At 43.7% G+C, this 19470-nt stretch overlaps 1 protein-coding gene across 1 annotated transcript in view; it reads right to left on the bottom strand.

Moving 5' to 3' along the window:
* The window catches only part of LOC147733125 (pancreatic secretory granule membrane major glycoprotein GP2-like), a 183311-nt gene extending 173950 nt beyond the window's left edge, over positions 1–9361 (bottom strand). Inside the window, exon 1 of the mRNA XM_086955865.1 lies at positions 8638–9361. Coding sequence (XP_086811991.1) covers positions 8638–9361 — 724 coding nt within the window. The remainder of the gene's footprint in view (positions 1–8637) is intronic.
* Positions 9362–19470: the final 10109 nt, after the last annotated feature.

The following is a 19470-nucleotide window of genomic DNA, read 5'->3' as shown; positions in this document are numbered from 1 at the left end:
GGGGTGGGTATAGTATATGTATTATTCCCAGATTTTAGTATTTTTTAATGTTGTTTAAATAGATATAGGGCCTGACTATGACGTCGGGCAGAAAGCTTCCAACCAGTGGTTGGAGGCTTTCCGCCTGAAATGATAAATTTGAAGTTCGAACGCCGTATTAGGATGACGGTGTTTGCAGTTCAAACCTGCGGGAGATTACGCTGTGGTTATCGGAGAGTCTGCATAATCTCTTAACGAGGGGCTCTGCTGTCGGGATTGTAATGTTGGTTACCGACAGCCTTTCCGACATAGAAAGGCTGTTGTAAAGTGACATTAGGAGTCGCTAGCAGGGCCCTCTTCTCCCCGGGCCTCTGCATTTGGGCCTGCCTAAACATCCCTGCACAGTGTGGCAGGCACCATGAGGTGCTTGCCTCACAGTGCAGGGATGTTTCAAAATATACATTTTTCGATAGAAGCTTCTGCTGCGGTCCTTTTCTGCTCACTGCACAAGCTTCAATTGTGAAATGGATGTTCGCGACCGCTCTATGGGTGGTCACATCGTAATGGTGCGGTCTGAACTGCCAACCTAAGATCGGGTGGTTCCTTTTAACAACTTTGCCATAATAAGGCCCATCATTTTATTATTTGTTTAATTTAATATTTGCGTGGATATATGTATGTTTTTTGTTTCATTAAAAAAAAAGAAATTGTGTAAAAAAAGTTTATTTAATTTCATATTAACTTTATATTTTGCAGTTGCTTTTATAATAGTAAATAAAAAAATATAATGAAAATATATTTTAATAAGTGTTATATATGTATGCATAAATATACACAAATATATATTTTTGTATGTAGGTTTACATAAGTATATATTTATGTATAGTATTAAATGCTACTTACATCTATTTTATTTGCATTATATTAATGCTATATGTGAAAATATTATCGATTTACTATTTTAAACTATATATATATATATTTTTTTTGTATGTTTGTTTAGCAATATTAGCGTACAATATATATATTTTTTATTTTTTGTACCTACTATTATAAGTATGGGGAAACAATATTTTTGTAACCAATATTTTTGACTCAATATTTATTTACCTCGATATTGTTAGAATCGATATTCTGTCAGAGATCCAGCGGCACTCTTGCAATATTCATGAAAGGGCAACTTGACCCTTGCTAGAGTCAGAAAATGGAAAAAATGCAGAATTTCTCCTTGAAACTGCGCAAGTACATAACAGCTCATCACGAAGTTAATTAGAAACAAGTTTCAGCACTCTTTCTCAGAGTTTTTGATCCACTCCTTTCTTTCTTTAGCAGGGTTTTAGCGCTGGGTAGGAAGTGTCCAAAATCTGTTTGTATCATAGGCGCAGAAACGAATCTATGTTTAAGAATCTATTACATTTTTCAAGAACAAAATAAGTTCAAAACATTAGCTACCAAAATATCTATTTTGCACTTTGTATTTAGCTATTCAAATACACCTACTACAAAAGCTGAGCTGATGCAACTGTTCTTGTATTGATTTGCTGCTTGACCTGCCGGAGCTGTGCTGGCCTCTGCTGAAGAGAATCCCTGATCCCAAAGAGGTGCCTCCCCAGGTCCTTGCTGGCATTATAGTTTACTCCTACTGAAGAAAACGTGAAAATCTTTATGTTTGGGCTCCTCAAGACTGCGAACGTGCCCGTTTGCATCAAGTCTCTGCTGCCCACAACAACTACTAGTGTGAAATTCCAGTGAGATCTGCTTTTCTTGCTACAGCGACCACCAGCATCGACTGGCAGCAGAAGACATGCAATAAGTGCTTCAGCAACCATATCCCACAGTGACCATCAACATGAAGCTACAGTCATGTCCATCCGAGATGTCTGCCCGGCTCATCGCTCTACAGCGATGACAGCTCACGATGCCTGACCTGGTCTTCTTGCTACAGAAACGACCATCTGCGATGCTCTAACTGCCTCCTGCAGCCTCCTCCACCACGAATGGAACTCTTCCCGCCAGACTCAGAAGGTAAATCTTCAGCTGGTCTAACTTGGCCCCTGTACGTGGCCACACTCCATCATAATTGACCTGAACTTATGATTTTCCTCCATTCTAGCATGACCAGATGATAGCGAGTGGTGCTTTGTGCTTTTAGGCCCGATTATCACCAATAACTTTCAAAATGAATATCTTCAATTCTACTGATTTAATTTTTGTCATTCAGAGAACAATTTGAATATTACAATGTATTCTATTTTTCTAAATTGTTTAGGATTTTTCTTCAGTTGTGTCTTCACTTTATCACTGTGTGCTGCATAAATACTTTCCACATTGCCTCGAAGTTAAGCATTACTGCTTTGTGCCAACCTACCAGATGGTTATAGACAGGTTACTTTATTGACTTTAGTGGTTCACCCTGCAAAGTATTATGGTTGTCGGTGGGCCTTCTAACCCCCTCAACCAATAACGAAATTTCTTAAACATACTAAACATCTTTGATCAATTACTAAAATATTGTCTTTATTTCCTGGTTGCGCTATGAACTATACGGTTTAATACTTACCCATGCTTACCTATCCCTATTGTCTACTGTTTTAAAAGCACAAAAATCATATCATTGTCTCCCGAAATACCATTCCCCTCCGAAACATATTCCCTCTCTGCCTCTGTATGTTTTTGTTTGCTTCGATGTAATATTTCAGGATGACGTTACAACACATGCTTTTACCAAGCATGCCTTTACAACGCGGTTTTTACAACGCATGCCTTTACAACGCATAGTGCTTTGGGGTGCTGGATAGTGAATAGTTTAATTTACTATTCCAACTCCAGTCCCCGTGGATAGTAGGGAAGGTGTTGGATAGTAAATTAAACCTATTCCCTATCCTAGAGCGCCCCCCAGCGCAATGTGTTGTAATGGTTTGCGTGGTAAAAGTTGCGTCGTAAAGGCACTGCGTGGTAAAAGTTGCGTTGTAAAGGTTGTAAAGGTTGTGTACCAATATTTCATTATTACCCTCACCTCTTTCCATAGAACGTTTTATAAAACAAACTGTACCCTTTTGGGCATTCCTATTTTCTTCATTTAAAATAACTATATACTTTCCCAAAATGTCCATGTTTGCCCTCAAAATGCCCTAGTTTATCTGTACATTCACACATATCATGTTTGAATTACTAAATCTATCACTGACGTTCCTTTTTTGCTAACTTCAGTTTGTGAATGCATTTAGTCAGTTATCTCATTTAAACATGCACGGTTCTCACTTGAGCTCGTTAAAAATTAACCCAGCAAGCCTAAACATGGCATCCAAGCCCAGTCATACATATATACACCACGGTAATTTAAATGCACAGTGTACTCTTACTGTAGTCCTTAAATCTAATCCATGTTTGGTAAAACGGTTCGCAACCAGAGATGGCAATTAAAGGGATGTGGTGGTTAAAGAGCTGAGGTGAGAGGTAAACACTGAAAACCCAGGTTAGAGAAAAGTGGGAAAGGGGAAAGTGGGAAAGGGGGGTCTATGTGAAAATTGGAGTAGCACAGGAATTTGACAGATCACTAACCCCAATTATCTTTCCAAGCATGTCAGGAATCACAAAGGAGATTTAGAACAAGGTAGGAGGGGGCAGACATTAAAACATATGCTGCACCGCTCTACAGAATCCCTTGTACCTAAAGAAAATTCCCCTAAGCACGCACACATCCACGGGATCTTCTACATTATTTGGCATTTGCCCACAGGGATCTCACTTTCTCATACTATGCTGCTCCTAATGTATGCTTCTTTGTTGTGAACAGCCCTCTCTCATGGATAAACTACTTTGCCAATCATTTCTTATCTAATAACAAATAGGGCTGGCTAATCAGTAAGGCTGAGCCTTAAAAGTACAATCAACAAAAGAAAAATGCCAATACTGATTTGTTCTTTTCAAGCACTTTTTTCTCCAAGGTACAGACGACAGTTCAATACCTGGGGTGGCTATTGAATAGCTGTTTATTCAAAATAATTCACAAATAAACACCATTCATATTTTAGTGCGTCATTTCAGGTTATATTCATACCCATTGGTGAAAGTTAGGACACAACGACAGTAAAAACTTGAACCAGATCATCACTCTACAGGCATATCACATTCAAACCACTTTCATTCAAACATCCATCTTGCGTACCGCGACTGACGAATTGTTTACACTCGGCGTTAGACCCGGCTTCCTAAACGTACGGCGTTTTGAATTCATCCCCGACGCCGTGAACACTATTCAAGTTTGTTGGAACCGCTTTCAGAGCTAGCTTAGGAACACTGCCCGGTCACCACCGCCTGCTGCGCCTGAATTGAAGACTATAACAGTGAAGGACGTGGGAGAGCAGCACAGTAATAACTACGTCAGTGAAGGACGTTAGAGAGCAGCACAGCAATAATTATAGCTGTAAAGGACGTGTGAAAGCAGTACAGCAACTACTAAAGCCAGAGACGTTTTAATGCATGTGCAAAGTGGGGTCTGGCCCAGGGCCCCAGCCTTTCAGGCGGCCCCCTGACAGAGTCTGCTCCGTTCTCCAGAGTTTTGCCCCAAAGATATTGAGTATTTCTTAAACAGATTGTTTTAAATACTGTTTCCCTTTAATTTATTTTTCATGTACCTGATTTGTGAGAGTCTAGTACAGCCATTTTACAGAGAAATGTTGTGTTTATGTTTCATGCAATATTCATTAAAAAAGTTTCTTTTAGATCAAAACAAGGCCTAACACATAAGAAATGGGAGGGTGTCGCAGAGAATATTTGCAGTAATATTGGTGAACTTCTGCTGTGTTACAATATTGAAAACACAGTAACTAACCCTGAATATTAAATGTAGACACATTTAGGTCCTTATTTATGAGAAGTGATGCATCGCTGTGTGAAAACAGGGATGAGTCACTTCTTAGTGCGCCCTCCTTGCGACATGATGGATGAATCATATTTACTGTATGACGCATCATGTCACAAGGAGTTACAGATACAACAGTATTCCTGACATATCTATAGGCGCAAAAGTGATGCATTGCTGGGGTCTGTCTGAAAATAGACGCAATGATTTGTCCTTTCACGTGGGGTAAGCCCCATGTGAAAGGCCCAGCATCAGCCTTACGCCTGCTGTGAGGCAGATGTAAGATATTGACACAATGGCGTCCTAGAAGTGGCGCACTGAGTTCTCATAGATTTCAATGCACCACTTTTACGAGGCTTTTTGCGTGGGAACACCCACCCTGCATTCGCTATACCTGGCGCAGGTATAATGTGGTGCAGGGGTTTACAAAGTGACGCATCTGCCTAGATGAGTCACTTTGTAAATAGGGCGCAACATGGCACTTTTTTTACGCTGCTTGTGCATCACAAAAAGTGACGCACTGGCGGCATGAAAGTGAAGCAAGGCCTCATAAATAAGCCCTTAGAAATTGGACAAGTATTCCTTTGCACTGTCAGTGCTTAATAGACCCATCAGTTATTAAAAAGCCAGGTTTTTAAGTTCTTCCTGAAAGAGAGTAGGTCTCTGGTTAGTCTCAGACTCAGGGAGTCTTTTCCACAATTTTGCACCTAGAGACCGAGGGATCTGCCTTCAGTCACTTCCAGCAGAGCGGACCTCGTACCTAAAACCGGATTGGGACTCATTAAGGAGCTTCCCACATTCAATCTGTTTTAGGAGGGTCTTGTTTACATGCTTCTCTAATACTTTGGAGAGGGCCAGAAGAAATGAGATTGGCCTGTAGTTGGCAGGGTCCGTCGGTTTGGCGTTAGCCTTTTTTATCAGTGGGAGAATCTTAGCATTCTTCCATAAATTCGGCATGTTGCCTGGGGAGAGGGAAGCATTAAAGAGCTGGTTTACCGTGGGGTTCATGGTTGAAGCTAATAGATTCAGGATTTTTGCTGGACCTGGGTCGGTAGGAGAGCCAGACTTGATACTTTGGAGAAGGGTCAGTGACTCTTCAAGCTGAAACTCAGGGAAAGCTAGTAGAGATGCAGCATCCAAGAGATTACATTCGCTATTAGAACTAAGGTAGAAAGTCAGTTCTTCCTCTGAGATGTTAGTGAAGGCTTGTTGGATCACAGAGATCTTTTTGTGAAAGAATTGAGCTATTTGCTTAGACCATTCTTCTGTGCATGGCCCTTCCTTTGTGCTGGCTTTCGGAGCGGTAAAGGATTTAACTATGCTAAATATTTCCTAACTCTTATTTTGGGCATTTTCTTTTTTTTTTTTTTTTTAATATTTTTTATTGTAAAACAAAGAAATTTTTCAGGCACACACATGACACATAGTACAAATACCTTAATGCAGATAATAAATCATATACCAAATCAAAGTTACTATCAAGAAAAAACACATATTAATACAAAAAAGGAAACCCAATAAGGATGGAATTAATACATCAGTCTACATTTGCAATTAATCTTTCTTTCCAACGATGTATCGGTTCCCAAATTTTTCTCCCCCATCTTTTTTCCTTTTGCCTTTTTTCTCGAATATACCCTTTTCAAGGTTAAACGTCCCCAGTAATAAGGCAATCCACTGTTGCAGGCCCGGGGGGAGGGGATTAAGCCAAACTCTTGCAATCATCAACCTGTAGACCGCCATAGCTACAAATAAAAATTCACTATGGGCGCCTTCACAATCCCTAACTCCTAACATAATTACAGTTGGTGTTAGGGTTATGTTGAAAGCAAGTGTACGGGCCATAAAATCTTCAATATCCTTTAATAAAGATCTTAATTTGGGACAGAGCGCAAATATGTGGATGCTATCTGCAGCCATAGCGTTACATCGCCAACAGCTAATTCCTGAAGTTGCACCCCACTGTGCTATACGATCAGGCGTATGGTATAGTTGGTATAACGTTTTAAAATGTTGCGATTGTAATTGGGCAGAATAGAGAGTTGAGCAGCCTAACTCCAAGGATGACTGAAAGACTTCCTCTGATATCCCTAATTTCCCAGCCCATTTCATACCAAATCTATCAATGTCATCCTTTTTTGAATCAGCCAGCTGGGCATAGAAAAATCGAATGGAGCACACCCCGCTTTGCTCAATTGTCTCCATAATCTTACTTATGCCAAATCCACCCGGCCCACCTTTTTTCTTAAGAAAAAAACTCCTGATCTGAAGATACTTGAAAAAACTATATCTTGCAATACTAAATTTATCTAGCAGATCTGAAAATAGAAGAATATTTCCATCTGAATCTAGCATATCGCCTAGTTTCTTAATACCTTTTCTATCCCAGTCCGCCATAATAGCATCCGAAAAGACTTCAGGGGGTAGGGACTTATTTCTATACATTCGGATATATCTGTTGAATCTCCCTAGGCCACAGGTTTTAGCAACAGCAGACCATACATTATGAGCAGCGGCCACTGTCTTGAAGCGAGTTCGTTTAAAATAGGATGAATCAATACATTTTAAAAAAGCATTTGCTGTATCTTCGCCCAATACAATTGCGTAAATCATATTTGAGACAGCTTTTACCTTTGGGTTCCCTTCATTTGCGCCAATTAAGCCCTGGATATATTGCAAAACTGATGCCCAATAGTAAAACCTAAAGTCAGGAACCCCCCAACCACCCCTCTCCCTTGGTAAAGTCATGTACTTATATGCTCGTCTCGTCTTCCCATAGGACCAAATAAATTTATTTAAAATTGACTCTAGTTTACTAAACCAAATTGACTCAAACAATAACGGTATTGTACGAAAAAAATAAAGAAATTTAGGAAGTATAATCATTTTAATGATGTTAGTGCGGCCCACTAACGACAATCTAAGGTTATTTATCCTTAGCAAGTCTGCGTTGACTTTTGTCAGTAAAGGCGAAATATTACGCTCAACTACTGTCCCTAAATCAGGTGAAATTTCAACACCTAGATATACTGCAGAGGAAATCACTCGAGGATCATTACATTGAGATGCTAAGTTTTTGATGATCTGTGTTTTAGCTCTGTTGAGTTTATAGCCGGAAATGTTACCAAATTCTTGGGCCTCCTGTTCTATTACCCCTATTGCCATCTCAGGGTTAGAGGTAATTATCGCCACATCATCTGCGTATGCCAGCACTTTCACTGCTGACTCATTTACACACAATGGGGAGATGCTGGGATTGAGTTCGAGCCTACGTAAATATGGATCCATGTATAATGCAAATAAAAGAGGGGAACTAGGACAGCCTTGCCTTGTTCCTCTTTTAATCTGCACCGGCGCTGATAACTCTCGGTTAATTTTAATTCTAGCCGTAGGATCTCTATAGAGAACCTGAATTGCTTTTATAAAATTATCCCCAAACCCAAAAGTTCTCATTAACTCCCATAGATATTCCCAAGCGACCCTGTCGAAGGCTTTTTCAGCATCTAGAAATAGAGCCGCGACAGGGCCGCCTGTAACCTCCATAGCATCAAAACAGGTAATCACAGTCCTAATGTGTTCAGTGGTCCCTTTCCCCGGAATAAAACCATGTTGGACTGGGGTAACTAGCTTTTCTATTACAGCGGACATCCTTGTGGCCAAAATTTTTGAGTATAGCTTTACATCGGCATTCATTAATGCAATAGGTCTGTATGACCCAGGATTTGAAGCGGGCTTCCCTTTTTTCAAAATAACAATAACCTCTGTCTCCCCCCAAGAATTAGGGATTGAAGTACCTCTCTGGGCTTGCATAAGTATATCCAGAAGATCTACACTAAAACCTGAAATAAACGTCTTGTAAAATTCAATTGGTATCAAGTCTGGTCCTGCAGCCTTTGATGAAGGGAGATCTGCTAAGGCTAGCATCACTTCTTCTAATGTTATGTTGGCATCGAGTATAGTTTTTTCCTCTGACTCTAATTTTTTAAGTTGAATATTTCCTAAAAAATTCCTGATATTCTCAACTTCTGGCTCTGTCTCTCTATCATATAATTCCGAATAAAACTTCCAAAATTCTTTTCTTATTCCCTCAGAATCAGAGATTAAATTGCCTAAGCTATCAACTATATTTTTAATGTCCCCTGCGTTGGCTTTCTGCCTAGCTCTGACAGCAAGAATATGACCAATCCGTTCACTAAACTCGCACGCCTGCTCCTTCTTTGATAAATAACTAGCTACTATCTTCTTAGTAATACAGTCCGCTATTTCTGCCTTTAAAATCATGATCTCCAACAATTGATGATCCAGCGGGAGCCCACCCAAAATTAACCTACTTAGCTCGGACTCAGCATTCAGAAGGGAATTAACCTGTTGGTCGAACAGCTCTCTTTCCTTTTTTCGTTTATAAGTTGAGAAGCTTATTGTCTCTCCTCTAACACCTGCTTTGAATGCATCCCAAATAAATCCGCTGCTTGTGCTACCCCTGTTGTTCAACCAAAACTCCTTGATCCATTTTTCCATGTGCTTACGGTAGCACTCATCTTGTAACAGAGCTCGCTCGAAAGTCCATTTGTATGTTTTCCTACCTACCCCAGATAAGTTCAGTACCAATAATAATGGATTGTGGTCTGAAACTAACCGAGGGAGCTTTTTGATCTGTATCTTACCTAGCAGAGCATTAGATATTAAAAAGTAGTCCAATCTTACTGTAATATTATGGGGGGCAGAAAAATATGTATCCCCATCTAACTGCGGGTGCAGGTTGGCCCAAACGTCTGAGAGAGCATTATTCAAAGCCATGTTCGCTATTGCTCTGTGCACCCTTTTCTTCCTCCCTATATAAGAATGACCTAATTGTAACTCAATGTTCGCCGGTCGACTGATGTTAAAATCCCCACAACAAACAATCGGTTCTGGCCAAGTTGGAAGTTCATCATCAAGAAATTGAAAAATGTCCGGATCATCGCAGGTTGAGCCATACACTGAGACCAAAGTGAACCTAACCCCTCTGAAACTCAATTCTATAATCGCCCATCTACCCCAAATGTCTTCTTTACTCCTATGTACAGTACAATCTGCGCCCTTTCCCAGAATCGCCACCCCTCGAGTTTTAGAGGCTTGTTTCGTATAAGCTAAAACTTTAAATCCAGTTTGTTCCAGCAAAAACCCCTTACCACCCTCCACGTGAGTTTCCTGTAAACAAATCAAATCAGGAGACATTGATTTACAAAATGCTGAGACTCGCAGCCTCTTTTGGAGATCATTAAGACCGCAAACATTAAATGACAAAATTCGACAAGACATCAAAAAACATCAAAGGGAAGCGCCAACTTCGAATTCCATCTCTTAATCAAGCCCAGGGCTTCCTTTGTCCTCCATGTAAACAAAACCTTGTACTGCTGCAAACTGCATTTCGCTGTGTATAGTGTGTGCCTTTTTTTCCCACCCCTTGCCCCCCCCACCTCCCTGAACCCTCCCCGAGTGCCCCTCCCCCCCCCCCTACAGGCAAATAGGTCAAACATGACCTATATGTGGACGCCGGGGACGCAGCAGCCGCCACACCTCCCCACTGCCAGCCAATATTGCAAACATATCAGACTAACTCCATTACATTTTCTCTTTATATCCCAAAACCTCTATCATATAGGCTTTTGCCTTAATCTCTGAAAAGAAAATTTTAAACTGACCCTTGGTCACAATTTTCAGTTTTGCAGGGTAAAGCAAATAGGCTTCAGAACCCAAAGCCTGGACATGCGGTATCAATTGCCTCAGCCTCCATCTACGCTCAACTGTGGCGTGACAAAAGTCTGGTCTTGCAAAGAACGTAACATTGTTATAAGAACGTCTTGACTCTGGCTTTGCTTTGTCCAGTATCAACTGCCTAAGAAGGAAATTCCCTACGAATATTAGCAAAGCCCTCGGTTGTCCCTTCTGGCCCCCAGCCTGAGCCTGACCCCTTTTAAGAAAAAAAGGGAAACGGTGGGCTCTTTGAATTTCTATTTCCCACTGCCAACTAGCCAACTCCGGGAAAGCCCCTTTTAACAAATCCACAACAAACAGCCTGGGGTCCTCCCCTTCCAGACCTTCCTCCACGCCCAGCAATCTGATGTTATTCCGACGCTGCCTGTTCTCAAAATCTTCCAGCTTCCAGTTGACATCCTCTGCCACCTTTTGATGCTCTTCCTTATAAGATTTCAAGCCTCTCAGATCATCCTCCACTTTACTAGTCCTTTCCTCCACTTGTACCACTCTCTCAACCATCTCATCCTGTCTTTTGCTTATACTTCTAAGTTTATTTTGGATCTTCCTAGATTCCTGTCTTGCCCTCCTGCTCTCTCCTCTAGCCTCTGTCTGCATTAATTTCAAGGTGTTAAACAAAAGATCAAGCGTAACAGGAGGCTGTGAGGATTGAGCAGAACCGTGATCCCCAGTCAAAGTTGCTGGACTGTCCTGCTCCATAAAAGAGAAGGTAGTGGTTGAGTAGTCCCACGCTAGTTTTTTAGTAGGATCAGTGGTACTGCTTGCAGTGGAGGGTTTCCTTTTAGACAGGCGTTTTTTTTGTGAGGTTTTCCTTGCCGGGGAGCTGCTAAATGAGTCAATACCTGTGGACTCGTCAGAGCAACCATCCTCAGAGGGCAGAGATTGTGACTGTGTGTCTTCTTCCACAGAGTAGAATCTCTCTGCTGAGGCAGAACCGCTGGCAATACCAATTTCTGCTGAGGTGGAGGAATCACCGCCTGATTTAAATCCCCCATTCTCTGCATTTAAATCCATAGTTTCTGCCCATGTTAGGGGTTTGTTGTACAATAGGCTAGCTGCGTTAATGCCAACAGTAGTAACGAATTCCTTCCCCTCACTTACATTTGTCTCATGTAGCTCATGTATCACGGCCCCCTGATTCGTATGTTCTAATACCATAGTAAGGGAGTTTACCGTCACATCCGAAGTATCCCCAGGAAGCTGAGTGTGCAGGGCTCGGCAATCACTCATCGCCGTCAGATTTACACTTTTGCTTATGCTTGTGCTTGTTTTGGTCCGACTCCTATCCTGTGCCTGTAGCCCCTGATTCAGCCCAGCCACAACACCGCCACTTGCCTTGCCCTCGACAATCATTGCTCCTGCAGGGCTGCTCACTTCCAGGGCGGGCGTGGACGCAGGCATTGCAGTAGCCGGCTTACCTGCCTCTGCCGCTGCCGGTCTTCCTGGTTGCCTAGCGACCCCAGGATTGTGCATGGAGTCCGCATCCGTGTTGAGAACGCCAGCGCCAGCGCCAGCTCCACTAGCTCCACCGGCTCCCTCAGCGCTGATTCCGGTAGTTTCAGAAGCCGGGTCTACACCATTTCTTCTGTCCGCGCTGGAGTCCGTGATAGTCCCGGGTTTAGCTGCGGGCAGACCGCTAGTGGCATGAGCGGTTACGGGAGTGTTGGCAAAGCTTTCCGTGACGGTAGGTTGACGAAAAGCAGACTCTCTAGCCTTTGGCCTGACAACTTGACCTGCATCTTTAGCAGGCGCCGCGCTTTCTGCTCCGTTCTTTTTCACCATTAATCTCTTCAGGCTTGACGCGTTTTTCTGTGCCATGGCAGTAACCAGAGCCGAGCCAATAATTTTCTGCTCAGACCTTATTTTCTCTTTTTCCTTTACAGCAGATTTCTGCCCTTTGGCATTATCTGCATCCAATGTTTTCACTCCTTTCCCATCTTTAAGCTCAAGTCCGCGCTGCACAGTAGATTTCTGTCCTTTGGCGTTTTCTGCATCCGATGTTTTCCCTCCTTTTCCATCCTTGAGCTCAAGTCCACGCTGTAAACGAGTTGGCATCCTGTGACAGAGTTCTACTATCAGAATAAGAACTTCAGAAATAGCTTTTTTAAGTTGGGTAACTGTGCGTGGAATAAGGTTCCCTCGTTTCAGCCAGGGAGGGAAAATCACCAAGTTGCCAGACAGAGGCATTCAAAAAACCCTGCAATTCTTAGTCTATCCAACCATTGATAGTTTCTGGCAGTGGAGAAGAGGAGAGTGCGACTCACTCACTTCACCCCACGGCGGCCATCTTGCCTCTATTTTGGGCATTTTCTATCTTGGTTTGAAAGACGTTTTTCTTGGCTGCCTTCACAAGAATGTATTCACAAGAATGTAATGAGCTTTTGAGGTGTCTTTATACACCTTCCTGTCCTCAAGTAGATAGGATTTATGCCATTTCGGTTCCATTTTTTTACAATTTCTTTTGCCAGATCTGGGGGAATCGTTAAACCATGGAGCTGGTGGGGCGACCTCTTTGAGAAGTGGGAAACAAGCGGTACCGCTGCACCAATGTAGGTTCGGAGCCATGAATCTATGGAGAGGGCGTCTGAGTCGGGGCAGCCAGTGAGCTCCGGTGAGGAACCACCGAGGGCATCTGCTAACATTGGGATGGATATTTCATGGAACGTCCTGTAGTTAGGGACCCTCTGCCCTATGTTAGCCCAAGGGAATTTGGCAGAGTTGTGAATTACAAATTTGAATAGGAGGTGGGCAGGCCAGGTAATAGGAATAGGTAGGATTACTGATATTTCAAAGTTGTGAAAGATTTGGTCTAGGGTATGGCCCTTCTTATGGATGGCTGAAGAAATAGATGGAAACATGCTGCAGGCCTGCAGTGTCTCCAACAAAGAAATTGTTTGAGGTTCTTTTCCATTGTCCATATGTATATTTAAATCTCCCAGAATAAGGCAGTTGTATTTCAAGGCCAGGGAGGTGGTGGCTTCATTAGGCGTAGTCATAAAATGATCAATTGCGCAGGGAGGTCTGTAAATCAGAAAACCAGCTATGCTATGATGGGGGGGTAAGGTACAGCAGAAGCCTAAGGACTCTGCGCCCTCAATGTTTTCCATTGGGATGGGAGACCAGTCTAGTTTTTGATTGTAAATGATCTCAACATCGCCCCCCTTCCCACTAGGTCGGTCCCTCCTAAGGATTTTATAACCCGTAGGGATGGCCGAGGTGATAGTAGGGTTGGAGGCTTCAGACTGCCAGGTCTCAGTGAGAAATAAAAGAACAGGCTGTTTGTCTAAAAGTAGTTCATAAATGTGTATTTCATGCTTTTACATAGAGCAACAATTTAAAAGGGTGGCCTTTAAGTTCTCTGTTTTCTTATTGATTTTACACTTACTGTTGCACGGGAGGATCTTGGGTGTGAGTTTCCTGGGCTGGAGGACATATCATTTGCACTTATTGCATCGAAAGGCTACCTTCAAGCTCGGACCATAATAGTAGCCACCTAAGGCTAAGCAGTTTTTCTCTATTGTAATAGACTGGAAGAAAGTCACAGGAGGGGAACTGGGCAGCATAGACGGCGCCAGACGCCTCCGGGCACAGACAAGCTTGCCTTTGGCGCACCTTCGGTGCGCCAGCCACGCACGTCCGTTTGCATTGGGATATATATACAGGCTAATGCCTATGATGCAAACTGGATTGCTAACGCAGCTGAGGAAGAAGAAACTGATTGGGTGGCAGTGAGGAGCCCAATAATAGCCCAGCCCTCCACACACTAGGCACATCAGCTGTGGCGGACCGGGCCTGGAAGAAAAGCGAGATGTGAATCGGAGCAGCTAAGGAGGTGTAGGCAATCAGAATCAAGTAAAGTGCAAGTGCGCGTAGGTAGGAGAAATTGTTAAAAAGCACCTAGTAGCAGGGCAGGAAACACTAAATACTACAGCTGTCAGCTGCGCACGTCCGTTAACATCGGGAATATATAGGCTAATGCCTATGATGCAAACTGGATCCCTAACGCAGCTGAGGAAGCGAAACTGCGTGGGAAACAGGGGCTCAAACTGGATCATAAATTCAAAGCTGTTCTGAACAGGGGCCCCCAAAATATGGTTGGCCCAGGGCCCCCAAAATCCTTAAGATGTCCCTGACTAAAGCAGTAAAAGGACGTAGGACAGCAACACAGCAACAACTAAAGCAGGAAAGGACATGAGAGAGCAGCACAACAACAACAAAAGCAGTAAAGGACGTGTGAGAGCAACACAGCAACAACTAAAGCAGTAAAGGACGTAGAAGAGCAGCACAGCAACAATTAAAGCAGTGAAGGATGTGGGAGTGCAGCACAGCAACAACTAAAGCAGCGAAGGACGTGGGAGAGCAGCACAGCAACAACTAAAGCAGTGAAGGACGTGGGAGAGCGGCACAGCAACAACTAAAGCATTAAAGGGCATAGGAGGGCTGCACTCCAACAACTAAAGCAGTGAAGGGCTTCGGAGAGCAGGACAGCAACAACTAAAGCAGTAAAGGGCGTGTGAAAGCAGTACAGCAACAACGAAAGCAGTAAAGGATGTAGGAGAGCAGCACAACAACTAAAGCAGTGAAGGGTTTGGGAGAGCAGTAGAGCAACAACTAACGTTGTAAAGGATGTGGGGGAGCAGCACAGCAACAGCTAAAGTTGTAAAGGATGTGGGGGAGCCGCACAGCAACAACTAAAGCAGTAAGGGAAGAGAGAGAGCAGTACAACCGCAGCTAAATCTGTAAAGGATGTGTGAGAGTAGTACAGCAACAACTAAAGCAGTAGAGGTTGTAGGAGGGCAGTACAGCAACAGCTAAAGCTACAGAATTTGGACTGCAAATTGTAGTAAAGGAAGATGGAGAGTCCTCTCTCTACCTGGCTGTGGCAGTTGGTTTACTCAGGCTGAGCTGCCAACAGCTAGCTCCTGGTGGGGTTCTACTTCTGTACTTATCATCTTGGAAGGAACTTACAATAAAGGAACCTAACTTCTACAGTGGACTCTGCATCTTCCTTTACTACATTTTGGTGACGTTTTTTAACTGGATTGATCTACGCGTGCAGTTAAGAATAAGGAATTAATTAAGCAACTACAGAGTAAAGAATCCAAGTCTTTTAAGAATTGAGGAAAATTCGCATTCAAACTAAAGGTAACGCCCAGCTGACCCCACCAGTGTCGTGTTTCATCTAGACAGCCTGCACCCTGGGCGTGTGTCTTTTTGGTCATGTCTGCGTGTCTCTGAACAGCCTGCAACCTGCGTTTATTTGTCAAGGAGCTGCGAAGTAACGAGGTGTCTTCTACTGTGTTTTGGACTGCTTCAAGACACAAAAGTGTTTGACTGCTTCCAGCATAAAAAGTGTCAAAGTTCCAGCTGGCCTGATCACCCTGCTGCCTCTCTACGTCTTTTGAACCTCCTAAAAGAATCATCTCTTGTATTTGCCACGTCTTTCAGCATATCGCTCTGAAGGTGAGCTCACTGTTGTGGCATCTCCGACACACACCCCTTGTGGGCCGTTCTGTAGTGTGCAGAGGTTAACTGGCTTTCTGTGTTAAACTGCCTATTACGCTGGTTTGTTGTATTTGCAGCGCAGTTGCGGCGTTCACTTTCCTACCTCATTGTACGCCGTTGACCGTTGGTCCGCTGTGTTCTTCTGTGTTCCTCTGCTGCCATCCGAATGATGACATCTTTGCTATGCTCCAGGGAGTAAGCGACGATCTTCATGTTCTAATTCCTTCTTCTGACGTTTTCCTGCAAAGACGCGTTAAGCGCATCATCACGCTGCCACTTCCTGGTGGACGCTTTGCTCTGGATGTCTTCGCCGTGAGCCATCCGGCGCAAGCGTAACAGCGTGCCGCCATCTTGGATTGTCTCAGTGCTGTTACGGTAATGTCTACGAGCGTGTTTGGTGCTGTGGCTTACGTTCTTTTGTACCTCAGTGTGGCGAATGTCGCGCAAAACGCAGTGTTTTGTTTTGCCTCCCGAACTATAAGAACTTTTGCCTGCATGTTCGGTTCCACGTTTTCAAGATGCTGTGAGTTAGGGCAACTCATCGGTCACGAGATGTTTTGGTTGGACAAGAAGCGCAGCACCACAACTTTCGTCTTCACTTCGGGAATTTCAGTCTGCCTCACGCTTTACTTTTGGTGGCAAGTTTCAGCCCTGACTTCAAGGAGCTGTGTGCGGGGTACCCGGGTGGGAGACCGCTCACCCGAACTAAAGTGTTTTGTTTGTTTATTTATTCATCGAAATGCTTAGCTTCTCAGTGCATGTTGTGGGTGAGCTTGCACACAGAAAGGGGGTCCAGTGTTTAATTTTGTGTGCTGGCAGCTGCGTGAAGTTTTGTCTGGATATTGAGGGTAAAGACTGATCACCAGTCATTGTAATGCCTATATTCATTTTGTTTTTGTGTAAAGGATGTGGCAACTGTTGTGTGGCTTAACACATAATGTACACTTTGGTGAAGTTGTGGGTGTGTACTCTCTTTTAACCCATGTGGGTTGTGTGATAGTGAGTGTTCTGCTCAGCTCGTGACTGCAGTGTACTGTCAATTGGTTTGTGTCCTTATTTTGTCTTCATTTAGAGTGTGTACCCGTTAATTTGGGCAGGTTGTGGGGGGTAGTCAATGCCCATTTCTTTTAGTTTTCTGAGGTAGTGGTGTGTGCGGGTAGTCCATGCCCCATTTTGGGTCCCAGGTATTGTCCTGCGATGTACTCTTTTCAGGGGAGGTTGTGTGTGTGAGTAGTCCATGCCCCATGTAGTCGTAGTTTGCGGGTAGTCCATGCCCCATCTAGTTATGTCTGTGGGTAGTCCATGCCCCATTTTTGTTCCCAGGGTTTTTTTTCCTGTGGTGTACCCTACTCAGGGGAGGTTGTGTTTTTGTGGGTAGTCCATGCCCCATCTTGTGGTTTTTGCGGGTAGTCATTGCCCCATTTTTATTCCCAGGGTTATTGCCCTGCGCGTTACCCTTTTCAGGGGAGGTTGTCTGTTCACGGGTAGTCCATGCCCCATTTTTCGTCCCAGGGTTCCTGCCCTGCGGTGTACCCTTTTCAAGGGAATATGTCTGTTTGCGGGTAGTCCTTGCCCTATTTTTCTTCCCAGGGTTCTTATCCTGCGGTGTACCCTCTTCAGGGGAGGTTGAATGTTTGCGGGTAGTCCATTCCTCATACTCTGCTTTGTCCCCTGTTTTTGGTGAGACTGTACACTATGTAAGTCTACCTTCTTGTAATTCGTGGCCAGGGTTTCTTGTTGGTAAGACTTTGAGCAGTTGATTTAACATATCTTTTGTGTCAGCATGTCTTTTCCAGGGGAAGTTTTTTTTCTTTGAAAAGACTGTTTTTCTTTGATGGATTTTTGTGAAAGGGGTTTGTCTTGAGTGAATTTTACCCCTATTGTGTCTCTCTCTAGCGTCTCCGTCTACACTCACCTTTGTTATAGGGTCTTTTCCCTGTGGTGTACCCATGTGTGGGGAGGTTATGAGTGTGACCACTTAGCTTAGCTGCTTTGGTTCGTTAAGGGAGTGGGAAGAGGCATATAGTATTACAATTTAGTTTTCTTTGTTCACATTTCTGCTAATGATACCTCACGCTAATGTTATCTCTGTAAATCTCATTTGGTTCATTCATGTACTTTTCTGCTGATGTTGCATTTGAGGTATTTTGCCTATTGTGTTCTCTGTTCTGTTCCTATTTCATAAGGGAAGAGGATGTGTAGTAGATGTCCTCTCTAATGCTCTTCAGTAGATAGACTGTTCTATGTCTTCTGTGACAAAATGGAATGCCTAGGTGACTCTCTGTCTCACAGTGCCTCTCTCTACCTGGCTGTGGCAGTTGGTTTACTCAGGCTGAGCTGCCAACAGCTAGCTCCTGGTGGGGTTCTACTTCTGTACTTATCATCTTGGAAGGAACTTACAATAAAGGAACCTAACTTCTACAGTGGACTCTGCATCTTCCTTTAATACACAAATCCCACAATTCAACACGTTAAATGGAAGCAATCATACTATCAAAAAAATCTGCTGCATTATGGTACACAATTTGCCTTTTTTTCCCACATAATTCAGTCAATCATGCCAGGTAATTTTCTGCTCAAGGTAGTGGGAGCGAGTGTTGTAACCTAGTCTAGTTCCCCCTAAGCCTTGAGCCAGTGGTTTCTACCAGCTCTCCTGCACGGAGCATCCATGGTTCCCCCCCATCCTCATTGGCTCCCTAACATTCCACACTGCCCCGGTCCCCTCTCCAACTGCCTAACTGTCATTAATGGAATTGGCATTCTGACCTACGCACCGCTTGAGGTGTGGGGCTGTTAGTAATAAACCTGTTACTATTTACAACAACCTGACTACGACTACTTTCTACAAGTGGCGACGAGGACCTCAGCCCCTCACCGCGGACCCACCGCTTTCCAGCAAAAAACGGATATAACATCTGCAAAGGCACGGCGCCTCAGCTGAGCAAAGGAAGAACTGGCTTCCTACCTTGATTTATCCTGGTGCGTCTTCGCTGATTCCTGCCGATCCTTCTGTTTTCACATTCAGTCTGGAGAGTATGCTGTTCGGCGCATCGGTCCGGTAGGAAACATGAGCCCGGTGTTTGCCTGCTTGATTGAATCTTCTCAGCGAGCCTGAATGTGGTGTCAGTTTCCAGCCGATAAAAGGAAGAAGGTAGTGTTCTGCGGTATTCTGTTTCTTTCCCTGTGCTGTGCGAAGCTCTGCGCAAGTCCGACTAAAGGAAATCCTGTCAGGGGATTTTCGCGCCACTAACGCCTCTTCTGCCACCCCGTCTGCGCATGAGCAAAGGCGTGCCACGTCAGTGAAACGCAGCGTAAGGCGCCATACTTGGACATTCAGTGCTGTGATTAGGATCGGTGTCAGGAGT

This window comes from Lissotriton vulgaris, chromosome 2_1, assembly GCF_964263255.1.
Source record: "Lissotriton vulgaris chromosome 2_1, aLisVul1.2, whole genome shotgun sequence".
Lineage (NCBI taxonomy): Eukaryota > Metazoa > Chordata > Amphibia > Caudata > Salamandridae > Lissotriton > Lissotriton vulgaris.
This window is presented reverse-complemented; position numbering and strand designations above follow the sequence as displayed.